This window comes from Equus caballus, chromosome 29, assembly GCF_041296265.1.
Source record: "Equus caballus isolate H_3958 breed thoroughbred chromosome 29, TB-T2T, whole genome shotgun sequence".
NCBI classification, from domain to species: domain Eukaryota; kingdom Metazoa; phylum Chordata; class Mammalia; order Perissodactyla; family Equidae; genus Equus; species Equus caballus.
In genome coordinates this window covers 24,418,021-24,431,388 of record NC_091712.1, presented here as the reverse complement: position 1 = coordinate 24,431,388, position 13,368 = coordinate 24,418,021, and the positions used below count along the sequence as shown (strand labels likewise).

The following is a 13,368-nucleotide window of genomic DNA, read 5'->3' as shown; positions in this document are numbered from 1 at the left end:
GGAGAAGTGGGGGAAACCCTCAGAGAATTTTCCTTCTTAACATTTCCAAAGGTCATCCTATTCCAAGTTGGCTTCTTGGAAGCCTCTGACTTGGGGAGATTGCTTAGCGTCTTTCAGACTATCTGGATCCCAAGAAAGGGTAGGAGTCTTCAGAATTAAAACAGAACTCTATTTACGTGCTCTTCCAGACTGGGAAATTGTTTGCAGTGGGAGATAGGTTATTTCATTGTCATTACAAAGAAAAATTGAGAATAATTACACTGCTCCTATTTATAACTTTTCATGGGTTTTCCAGAATATACCATTGAGCAACAAAGGGTTAGACTGGCTTATGCTGTGGAGAGATGGCCAAGGTACATCAATCATATTTCCTTATTCTTAACCCAAGCTTTTAGATAATTATATATTTATTTACATATATTAAAATGAATTACTCTTTGCTTTGAAGCTTACACATCTTTGGAATCCAAATTCTTCATACAGCTCCAGCTCCTCTCGTAATTCCCTAATAATTTCATCTCTCTCCTTTAGTTTTCTTAACAAAATATTCATCTTGACAGCCATCGTGTCTTGCATAGAAGTCTGCTCTTCCTCCACCTCAAAATATTTCTGGGGGGAAAAAGCAGCATGAAAAATCAGATGCTAAACTGGTACCGCCAGAAACCATTCCACGTTTTATTTAAGCTACTGTCTTGTAAGTTATTTCATTTTTGTAACTTGCACACAATTTTTAGCGAATAACTATTCTTGTATTGAACCATATGCTAGAGTCTCCTGGAATACAGCACAGAAATATTCCGTAACACAAAGCGTGCTGTGTTACTTGAACTGCATCAGCCACGCAAATAATAATAGTAAACCTTAATGGTAAGTCCCTTCGCATCACGACTGTGAATGTCTTACTTCAATCTTCCTCTAAAAAGAAAGAGAGCAAAACTTGGAATATGTAAAAAAAGGAAGTAAAATTTCAATGGTGCAATGAATTCCCTCAATGGTTGGGGATGGAGATGTGGAAAGAAACAAGTACCATTTCTTGGCAGCCTGTTGAAAGCATTCAGGTGCTTCCCCACATGCAGTCATTACTCTGAAGAACTGGATCTCAAAGCCAAGACAGGTCAGGAATGATTAAAAATGGATGCCATTTCTTACTTCCAGCATATAAAAAAATCTCATTTTCAACACTGACATGGAAAAACATATTGTGCATTTTGGACTCTTTTGGGAATTGCAGAAGAATTATTTTGTTTTTATTGTTTGTTCATTGTTAATACATTTGGGCACAGGCACATACAGGAAATATAGCAAAACCTAACCAGATCTGCTAATATACTTAATACTGTATTTTAAAGAGTTGGATTTCCAGACTAAAATTGTGCTAGTATTATAGGATGAATACCGGTAGACTGAGAAGAACAATATTATATTGAGGTAGCATTAAGAGTCAAGCTGGGAACGTAACACTGATGTAGTCTACACGGCCCTAGTGAAAAAAATCACCATATGAATATCCGGTAGAATTAAAAAGTGAAAATAGAATAATCCATATGACAATACCAGCTTTTCAGTTGGGTGATTTTAAAGAAGAGTATTGAGTATGTGGATCTACGCTTCACGTCTATTCTTATCTATGTCTACAGCTCAAATGCTCTGCAGAGACCGAGACACATTATTGTTGTTACTGTTTGTCACTCAAACCCAGATGCCGCCTGCTCTGGGAAGCCCTGGCACCTCTCTCCACCCACTGGCGTTCTTTCTACATCTTATCAACACTCTTCTTGGGTCACTCTGTTTATTACTTATTTATTTGCTCACGAATTTTTATGTTCTGAATATGACGGCTTTATTTTACTCTTAAAAAACAGCAAAACAAAGGTGGTTCTGACAGGTTAGCCAAGTCATCTCCTTTATAACATGGCACAAACCACCCCCAGAGGTCATTGAAACCCCCACCGGGAGCGGTGCTGAGATGCTGCCCATCTTCGGGGGTGCCCGAGGACAGGCCAGCCTCTCTGGACTTCCGTGCAGGGAGAGTCACAGTTCTTTGCAAGAACAAAAAGTTTCATTTTTGACATTTCAAAAAATAGTTGTAAGGCCCAAACACATTGGATTCCTCTCTTCATCTCCAGGCGTGTTTCTGATGTTTCACTAGTGCTTATCCAGCGGGCTGGACTCCGGGGGAGATAAGCGGAGAGCAGCTTTATTTGTCTTCACCACCCCTTGAAATCTAGTCTCCTGTCTCGTGTTTCTCACCTTCTGGAAGAACTCTTGGGAAAATGCCGTGGCTTTTTTTTTTTTTTTTCCTAACCCTTAGATAACAACAACAAAATCAGATAAAGGAAAGAAAAATAGGAATAAAGCAAAAGCCAAGAAAACAAAACAAGAGCAAAACCTCCCAAATCCCATGCAACCTACTCTTACCCATCAAAGCTCCTGCCCGCCCTCCCTCCCCGCCCCCCTGAGCTCTGGCCTCCCTGAGACATGGCTGCCTGCAGAGGGAGAGAGGGCTTGAACCTTGGCTTCCTTTTCTAGTATCCAGAGATTTGGTCAAACACCAGTCTAGATGTTGCTGCGAAGGTGTTTTTTTGTGTGAGATTAACATTTAAATCAATAGACTTTGGATAAAGCAGATTATCCTCCACATGTGGGTCCAATCAGTTGAAGGCTTTCAGAGAAAGACAGTTCCCCACAGAGAGAGGAAATTCTGTTAGCAGACTGTTTTTGGACTTGAGCTGTAACGTCAATGCTTCACTGGGTCTCCAGTCTGCCGGCCCACCTTGCAGATTTCAGACTTGCCAGCCGCCATGATCACACAAGGCAATTCCTTAAAATAAGCCTCTCTTTTTTTCTCTCTCTCTATACATACATCCTATTGGTTCTGCTTCCCTGAAGAATCTTGACTAATACAATATCTACATCTAAAGACCATAAGCTCACACCAACACCTCCAACTCCAACTCAACACCACAGTGTTCATTACGACCCATCTCCTTTCCAGAGCATAAGCCCGTCTCTAGCCAAGAGAACTGGCCCTTATGATGCTCAATGCCCTGACGTATTTGCTCCATCCTCACGTCCTCACCTCGCTGTGCCACCGAGAGCTGGGCTCCGATGTAGAGAATGTGAGGGGAAGGAGGCAGGAGTACGTCTGCAGTCTCTTCATTCACAATGGCAAGAAAATGTTATTTTGGACTTTAGTTCCTCTGGTCTTGCCAGAAGAATTAATATTTGTATTTTAATTTTTCCTTTGGCATGTGAAAGTGAGAAGCGGTTAACATTAAAATGTGGGACATAATTGTTGTCTTTTTAATATTAGAATAATTTTTGATGTCATTTTATCTCGTGGGCAAAACCTCGTGATAGACAATATCGGACAACAGAGGTGGACATCATCTGGGGTGAGCAATAGACTAGCAAGGAAATTGTCAGTATTGGATCACAAAGTGACCTTGGAGGTAACTGTTAATAATGCACTTTCCTAACTTAATGCTGAGTCTCCTGGGGTACCAGAGGTCTCAGGACCCCCAGAGGAAGGGTGGTTGGCTTTAAGGGGCTGCATCATGAAGGTGGGAGCTGTGCTTTCCTCTCCCTAAGGCTCAGATACACAGCTAGTTGATCATGGGCTAAATGGATAAGTTCAAAGTGTTAAGAGAAGAAGAAAAATCCAGGGAATGTTGTTTCCTTCCACGTGGAGTGACATCCTCCAGTCAATTATCTGAGTATGACCTTGGAAGGACAAACTTGGCCACCTTTGGACCACACCCTTCCTTGTCCCTTTCTCACTGGGGCGAGGGCTGCAGAAGCACACGACGGGCACAGCAGGAAGACACCTGCCCAGCGCTCGGCTGCCTGCGATGGGAGTTGAGTCTGCCAAATGCTGGGGCTGAGCCCTGGGTAGCCCGCTTTATCAGAAAACAAATAGTCTCCATCTGCTGGCTCCTGGCTTTATTTTTCAGCCAGTCCAGAACCTGGGTAGGGAGGAGGCGTATTATTTATCGAGTCTCATAAGCATTCCAATAATATTTATCTTTCAAGGCTGCAAATCTAAGCCCATCATGAAAACTACTTAGAATTCTACAATGATTCTTTGATGTCTTTGAGATAAAATATAAATTCCTTAGCTTCGCTTGCCTGTGTCCCCTCTCACCACGTTCTCCAGCCCTCTGCTCTGCTGGCCACACCAAATGATTTGCAGCTTTCTGACTGTGTCTTGCACCTTAATGCCTCTGTGCTGTCAAATGGTCCACTTCCCTCTCTTCCTCCCATCTTCCCTCAACTTGCCAAATATTCATGATCCTTCAAGGCTTGGTTCAGGAATCACCTCCTCTCGAAAGTCTTCCTTGACTATTCTTCCAAATCCCCAGGATGAATTAGGCACTGGTCAGTTGCAAACCTCTATTATGGACTGCAATTGCTGAGTTTCTTATCTCTCAGCACCACTAGACTATGAACAACTTGAGAGCAAGGGCTGCTCTTTTCTCTGCTACAAAATCAGACGATGGATGGATGGATGGATGAATCGACAATGGAGTGAAAGAAGAGTTAAAGCCCCAACATCATGCACTGCCTTTGTTCTAGGAAGCTTTCACTAGGCACTCAGGATCTGTTTCCGGTACCACGGTACAGGTCGAATTCTCTTGGCACCCTTCTTGGTTATATTCAGGCCTTTATTCAATAAAATTTGCCAAATACCTATCATGTGCCAGGCTCTCTGGGTGGAGCAGAGTACAAAGATGAATAAAACTCAGTCCCCGGTCCACAGGAACAAAAAGGCTAGTGTGGAGACCAATCCATAAGTAGGTAATTGTGATACAATTCGGTGTGTCAATTATCCAGGAGAGAAAGAGCATTCCACAAAGGGACATTCTGTGACCATTCCAGGGAGGTGACTAATAACTTGAGGTGTGCAGAAGCGGGCAGGTGACTGTAAGTAGCTTAGTATCGCTGGAGGGTGAAGTTTTTGCCAAGAAGTGGAAAGAGATAAGAGTGGAGAGGTGTAAGGGCCTTCTGGGCCACGCTAAGGGCTTAGACGTCATCCTGCAGGTATGGAGGAGAGGCTGACGGGTTTCAAACGGGCAGGATGTGACCCGGATTTGCGTTTTGAAAGACCACTCACTTGACTGGGCAGACAACGGACTTAAGGAGACCAGATGGGATAAGAAGGTAACAGCCACAGGCCAGGCAAGCCATGCTGTCTGAGCTAGTTCAGTGGCATGACAAGGGTGGATTTAGGAGGTAGAAAACTGGCAGGATTTGATGGCTCACCAAAAATAAGGATGTATTCGGTATCTATGCTGTGTCAAGTTTTACCACAAACTTGCGGCTTAAACACACACACATGTATAATCTCACAGTTTCTGTGAGTCAGGAGTTCAGGCACGAACTAGGTGGGTCCTCCACTTAGGGACCACAAGGCTGCAAGAAAAGTGTCATTTGGGGCTGTGGTCTCATCCTAGGCTCGACTGGGAAAGCATCTGCTTTCAAGTCTGCTCAGGTTGTTAGAAAGATTCATATCCTTGCAGCCGTAGGACTGAGGGCTTCTGTTTCTCGCGGACTTTCAGCCAAGGCTTGCCCTCAGCTCCAGAGGCTGCCCAAATGTTGGGGCTCCCCAACATGACTTCTTGCTTGTGCCAAACCAGCAAAGGAGAGACAGACTCTGCAAGTCAGGTTCTACACTCTTATATGACATAATCATCACAGCATCTTTGCTGTATTCTGCTGGGCAGAAGCAAGTCCATGGTCCCTTCCATTACACGAGGCTGTGAACACTTGGGGGCAGATCCTGGTGTCCAGCACAAGGAGAGACTCCTAGCTTCCCAGCTGGGGATACTGGCTGGGTTGTGGTGCCACCAACAGAGACCAGGAGACTCAGGAGACAGGGCAGAGCTGAGGAGAAACATGCTTTGTAGAGTTGGGGTCATAGTGAGTTTGGGGTGACTTATTCCGTAACTCTTTTCTATCATAGACTCTAGTTTTTTTGCCATTTCATCCAGTCAGTCTTCTTTCTCACCCTCTTTTCAATATCAAGCCTCCTCCAGGCCATCAACAGTCTTCCAGGGAAGGGAATTTCTCACAATCTGAGGGGAGGCACCCTGCCTGTGGCAGAAGCCCATCGTGGTTTCATAATTCAGAGACCAGAAAACTTAATCCCCTCCCTATACCAAAATGTTGGTATTTTATTGCATAATACTGTTATTAGGACTTTTTAAAAAATCTGAAATTAAATAATCTGATACTCAGATGGTATTTGTTGCACTGAAATTTGGAATGGAATCGAATATTAGCGCTCTCATTAGAAAGGGTTCTTCTAGTGGCTGGCCCGGTGGCTCAGCGGTTAAGTGCACACGTTCCACTTTGGCAGCCTGGGGTTCACTGGTTTGGATCCTGGGTGCAGATATGGCACTGCTTGGCAAGCCATGCTGTGGCAGGCATCCCACATAGAAAATAGAGGAAGACGGGCATGGATGTTAACTCAGGACCAGTCTTCCTCAGCAAAAAGAGGAGTATTGGCAGGAGATATTAGCTCAGGGCTAATTTTCCTCAAAAAAAAAAAAAAAACAACCAAAAAAAAAGAAAGTGTTCTTCTATACTGTACCCCTGCGGTCCTCCAGAGGTGGAAGAGAATGACAACCAACAAAACAAAGCTTCCTTGTAAGTAGAAATACTTTCCCATTTCAAAGACTTTTTAAAACAATTTAAACATTATATCATTTTAACAAACGCATTTTTAACATGACAGCCTAGAAACAGATTCACATAATTCTGCACCGAATCTTCATCTATATTTGAGAAAATAAAGAAGACAAACCAGAAATGCTTTCCTTGAAACAAACACCGCTACTTGCTATCCATAAAAAGGTGGCGGTCCCTGCAAAACGAACAGAGTCGTTTGCAATGATCTCTTCAAAAGTGTCAAAGAAGAGATGTGGGATTATTTGATGATAAAGACATCGTGAGAAAGTATCTGAAGTTAACTCATAGCAGTGTTCCATCCTGCCAATTACTGCCAGTCAGAAAGAGAGCTTTGTACAAAAATTTCCTGTGGCTTGATGCTGATAAATTGACACCTGTTTAGTTTTTTCAAGATCATATTTTTTTTAAAGACTTTCTTAAGAGCAGTTTTAAATTCACAATAAAATTGAGAAGAAAGTACAGAGATTTCCCAAGTACCCCCTGCCCCCACACATGCATAGCCTCTGCCATAAGATTGCACATTTTTAAAAGGTCAGATAAAATGATCACATTTTCGTGATTACATTTTCTTCCATCTTATGTAGCACAGTTTATTATTATTACTATTATTTGGTGTATTACTTTGTTTTTTTTTTTGGTTTTTGGTGAGGAAGATTGGCCCTGAGCTAACATCTGTGCCAGTCTTCCTCTATTTTGTGTGTGGGATGCTGCCACAGCATGGCTTGATGAGCAGTGTGTAGGTCTGCACCAGTGAACCCTAGGCCATTGAAGTGGAGCATGCAACCTTAACCACTACACCACTGGGCTGGCCCAGTTTATTACTTTTTGAGTGCCATTTAATTTGCTGGTAATTTATATTAGAACTATGAGTTTGATGTTTATTTTTGTTTGCATTTGTTGTTTTAGATATGTTCATAGAATTTGTATTTGAAATATAGCGTATACTTAGTTTACTATTTTAAAAGTACCTATGAATCCTAATATTTAAAAATAAATATTATTAGGGCCAGCTTGGTGGCACAGCAGTTAAGTTTGCGCACTCCACTTTGGTGGCCCAGGATTCGCTGGTTCAAATCCCAGGAGTGGATATATGCACCACTTATCAAGCCATGCTGCGGCAGGTGTCTCACATATAAAATAGAGGAAGATGAGCCTGGGTGTTAGCTCAGGGCCAATCTTCCTCAGCAAAAAGAGGAGGATTGGCAGCGGATGTTAGCTCAGGGCCAATCTTCCTTAAAAAAAAAGATTAATTAAAAATAAATAATATTATTAATAGCACTATTTCAATTTTATGAAAAATAAATATAAAAACATACATGGCCAGAATCTGCTTCAGCCTACCTCTCCCTGTCCCCACAGCCTGTCACCAGAATAAGGAGTGCTCACTTTTCTTTGTGCCCCAGGGTTGTTTTATTTCTTTTTTAAAGATTGGCCCTGAGGTAACATCTGCTGCCAATCTTTTTCTTTTCTTCTCCTCCCCACAGCTTCCCAGTACATCGTTGTATATCCTAGTTGAAGTCATTCTATTTCTTCTATGTGGGATACGACCACAGCATGGCCTGATGAGCAGTGCATAGGTCCCCGTCCAGGATCTGAACCAGCGGCCTGTGGAGCACATGAACTTAACCAATAGGCCCAGAGCGGCCCCAGTGCCCCAGGGCTTGAGTTTTCTCAGTCACCAGGGCGATACTTGTGGTGGTTTGGGTTACATACTTATCCCACGTGTTACGAGGATGCTTTAAGAGGATCTTTTAAGAGGGATGCTTAAAACAGGATGCTGAGGAGTCTGGAATTCTCCTCATGTGAGAACCACTTAAGGAGCTGGGGGCTTAGCCAGAGGGGAGAAATATGAATATCAGCATTTTCTTAAAAAATCTGAGCGAGAATCTGCGGAAGGGGAATTAGTTCCATTCATCTTTTCTCCTGAAGGCCGATCACAGTCACGTCGAAAAGGAGAGCGTTGAGATAAAAACTTAGACATAGCAATTTGCATTTTTCTGTAATCCATTTGAATTTCACTCTAGTCTTTTTTGTCTTTCTGTTGAAATGGAATGATTATGGTGAGGCACACGAAACACTTTGCGTAGTGCCTGGGCTGTAGTAAATAATGCAGTAAGTGACGACTGCTCTCATTATCATGAATTATCTGCCAGGGAAAAGGAGAAAGTTTCCCTGAGCATCATCACTCACGTTTCTATACTAATGCCCATCACTCATGCCACCTAAGACAAAAGAATAACTAACGGGAGCTCTAGTCTCACGTTAGGTCCAAGCAGACCGGGTCTGCAGAACAGTGGACGCAAAGCTTATCCAGGGCCCTCTTGACACCTCTGTATCCTTTCCTCAATTTAAACACCTCTCCATCCCCCTCTTCTCCTCTGAACTCTCCCCAACACTCAGTTCTCTAAGGGTCCTTTGTCTATCCCAGATTTTTCTCACAGAAAAAAGAACACCCACTAAGAAGGTAGTGACTTCCTTCATCAGCTCTCTGTTGATAAAGGAGAGGGCGGTGCTTTGATGCAAGGCAATGAAATTCTGATGGTTATATTTCAAGTACTCTGGGGGTAGGGATGTGCCTGATGCTTATGAACAGTGGGAAATATTCTCCTCCCCTTACCCTGTCACCCAAAGGGATGTCTTCTCCATGAAGAGCGCTGCAAGGACACAGCAGCATCTGTTCTGTAAACATTCGTATGCACAATTCTGGGCCCATCACAAATGACCCTCCATAAAAAAAATCTTCAACATCCAGTTAAGATGGAGAATAGAATAGAGCTGCCAAGATTCTAAAATTGTCCTTCAGAGACCTGGGAGAACATCATCTAAAGAAGCATCCGAGTAAATGCAGTACGGCACAGGAAATGAGCATCTTCCAAATGCTACAGCGGAATGCCATGATCTTCCATGCTCACGAGTCTGAACCGAGAATCACCTCCACCAGGCTGTCAGCCTTCATCTCAACTTCACCTTGATGCTCCTCTGCAAAGAGCCTTGTCTTAGGCTGACTCAGACTCTTCAGTTGCACAAAAGTTACAGGACTCTCCCCTCTGCCAGGAGCTACCTTCATCATGTGGAGTGTAAGGCTGGTTATTGGCTTTCCTGACGCATCAGTGCCAAAGGACTGTGTCCCCACCCCATTTCTGCTCCTTTCTTCTTGTACACATTTGACTCTTCCGCTTGACAAGGCAAGGAAACACCCAGACCCTCCCCTCGAAGGGACGAGGGGCAGGATCCATCCCAGGTGGGCCTCTGTAAAGGGACCTGATTAATCTAAGAAACGCTGTGGTTGGAGCATCTAAGAAGCCACCCTCAGGAGTTTGGTCACTTCTGCTTCATCCATTCCAGCCTGCTTTTTCTTACATTAATCTTCTCTGGTTCCCGGATCCCCGTTTGGCTATACACACTTAACATCAAACTCAAGTCCCTCTGGCTTTGTTAACCTTTTTTGACCTACTTTTCTGGTGCAATTTTGGCCTTCCCTCACAGATGTATATTCCATACTTTCTTGCCCCATGCACCAAGACTGTAGGTTCATTACATTTCTACTAACAGCCCATCTCAACGGACTAACTAGTCTGACTTCATTCCATCCAGCTGCTCCACCAAGGGATGGCTCCAATAAACTATTCCAAACAAAAGCCCATTATTACACTTAATGATGAATTACTAGTAGGATTCACATCAAATTCAGTAAAAATGAAAGAATGATCACTTTTGTTCCTATTTAATATTAATCTGCAACTTCCGTCTAGTGTAAAAAAGTGATATACATCTAAGAAATTAAGCTGTGAATATTACCATTTTCAGGTAGTATGTGTATATACTTAGAAATACAAATTAATCAACCAAGAACTGTTCAAATGAGATCTGATAATTCCGCATCTGGAAATCTATCCACAAAGTGGTTGGATAGAGTATTTATAAAAATCAATGGATTTCACACCAAAATGTCCCAGACACTAAAACGTATTATAATGTTAAAAATATAAATACAGAAAAGCAATGGAGAGCCACTATATAGATAATCTTAACATAGAGCCACAAAATAGCAGGGATTGCCTTGAAATGATGAGTTAAGTTAATGAAAAAGGAGGCCATCACTGAGATGGCTTACTACCTTAACAGTCTGCATAAGCAAACCAAAACCTACAAAAGCCTCAAGGTTAGGAAAGCAAAACCTAAGGACACAAACAGCCAACTAGGTTTTTCCAAATAAGGCAAACACTTAAGCTAAAGCCAAATATTTTCCTTGCTTTGCTTCTGCCTTTTTCTCCATAAAAGTTTCTTCCCCAGCTCTTGTCAGCGGAGCACTCCTAACCCCCAGTTTGGCATCGCCTGATTCAAATTGATTTTTTCTCAAATAAATCTTGATTTTTTTTTTTTGTGGTGAGGAAGATTGGCCCTGAGCTAACATCCATTGCCAATCTTCCTCTTTTTTGCTTGAGGAAGATTGTCCCTAAGCTAATATCTGTGCCAATTTTCCTCTATTTTATACGTGGGATGCCACCACAGTATGGCTTGTTGAGTGGTGTGTAGGTCCATGCCCAGGATCTGAACCTGCAAACTGCAGGCTGCCAAAGCAGAGAACAAGAACTTAACCACCATGCAACCAGGCAGGCCCCTCTTAAAATTTTTAATAAGCCTCAATTTATCTTTTAACATGAGAGAAACATCATAAATCAAAGGAAAAGGAAAAGATCTTCAATGAATGATATTGGAAAAATTGCTTATTATTTGTTCATGCACTCTGCTTTGGCGGCCCCAGGTTTCGCTAATTCGAATACTGGGTGGGGACCTAGCACCGCTCATCCGGCCATGCTGATGCAGTGTCCCACACAGCACAACCAGAAGGACCTACAACTAGGATATACAACTACGTACTGGGGGGCTCTGGGGAGAAGAAGAAGAAGAAGAAAAAGAAGATTGGCAACAGATGTTAGCTCAGAGCCAACATTTAACAACAACAAAAAATGTCACATAGATTTAAAAACTTGCTCCGTAGCTGAAAAAGTACTTGTACCTGTTTCCTTAACTGGTCTCCAGAGGGCAGCAGAGAGTCATTCACGCCAGCAAAAGTTACCTCTTAACCAAATGTGTATACTTGTGTTGTTTTCTCAACACTCTTCTGTTCCTTCTTATGACTAAGCCTTAACAAACTGGGTGGCCAGGATTAGGAAGGCTGTCTGAGGTCATGGATCAAAGCGATGCCAGCAAGCCAAAGCAAAGATTCAAATAATGGCTTTTGTAACATTAAAATAATTATTTAATTGGATAAACCAACTAACCACAATTAATAACTGTTGGCTAAGCATATTTAACGAGCACATTTATGAAAAACTGATGAATATTAAGCATTTAATCGTTTTAGGACTTTCTACTCCCAGAAGTAAAAAAAATGTATATGTAAAGAGTGATAGTCACTTATTCTGCCATATTTTTTGAGAATTTGATACATACTAGAAATATATCAGTGTCCCAGAAATTGTTGACGACACAAGGATTAGGAAATCGTGTTCAAAAAAATCGTGGAATTCTGACTTACTTTCCCACTGTAAACAGCAAAAATTCTGGATAAGACAGGTGAAATGTACATATAAGCTGATAAAGGAAGGACTATTTGGGCCCAAATTAAGTGAATGCAAAAATCTGGAAAAGTATGCAGCACACTGAAGTGGTCTTCACTCCAGGGTATTGCTACACCAGGTAAGGCTGAACTTTGGTTTACACCTCTGTGCAGGGCACAGAGAAGAGACATCACCCAGGTCCTCCTCAATGAAGCAACTCTAAATAATAGGAGAGTACCCGTTAAGGTTGAGACACCAAAGGGCCCCCCTTCAGTGTAAGAACAAACTGGAAGTAACTGCGTTGCTCCCTGCACCCCCTCCCACCCCAATGAAAGTGGAATTGCCTCCTGTGTGGAAACTTGGCTCTAAGGACAGAGAAAGGGAAAAAATCTCTTCTGAGCTTTATAAGCACAAGATGGCCCACACAGTTTTGTGGCCCAAATTCACGTATCTGGGTGGTCTAAAAAACCTCAAGCTTGAGAATTAGGTTAAAATGGTCACAGACCCAGGAGCCTCACAGAAATGAACATAAATCTTCTCTACAGAAACTCATTTCTCTTCCAGGCCTCAAAGAATTCCCACAGAAATATGAGCTCACAGTCAAAAATCATGAAACCCGAAAGTAAATGACATATCATGAGTGACAGCCAGCACTTGTCAGACCCTCAGAGATGGAAGATATGGAAATTGTGAAACACAGACTATAAATCGAGTATATTTAAATATGTTTATAGAAATAACAGGACTGAAACTACCAGTAAAGAGCAAGAGCCATAAAAAATAACCAAGCATAGAGTGTCAAGCAGAACTCCTAGTCATAAAAACATTCTAGGTGATATTTAAAAACTCAATGAAAATAGATAAAATGATAATAAAGTCATCTAGTGAGGCTAAAAATAGAGGATTAAAATTTTTACATGAGAACAATAGATATATATCATTAAGCCAACAATTTTTTAGTTTAAATGAAAAGGACAAGGGTTAGACAAATATCTCACTATATCTGGCTCAAAAGGAATAGAAAACCCGAATAGTCTTATAATCGTTAAGGAAGTTGAATGAGGAATGTAAAAGATGTTGATCAATCAGTCAACTCTTCCAGGTCCAGATGGCT

The 13,368-nt window shown here is 42.0% G+C and overlaps 1 protein-coding gene across 10 annotated transcripts in view; it reads right to left on the bottom strand.

The window, feature by feature from the left end:
- The window catches only part of C29H10orf67 (chromosome 29 C10orf67 homolog), a 144,464-nt gene that overhangs the window by 90,533 nt on the left and 40,563 nt on the right, over positions 1 to 13,368 (bottom strand). For all 10 annotated transcript variants that reach the window (XM_023632273.2, XM_070255547.1, XM_070255544.1 and 7 more), the window contains one exon: positions 454 to 609. In XM_023632273.2, the coding sequence (XP_023488041.2) occupies positions 454 to 609 (156 nt within the window). The remainder of the gene's footprint in view (positions 1 to 453; positions 610 to 13,368) is intronic.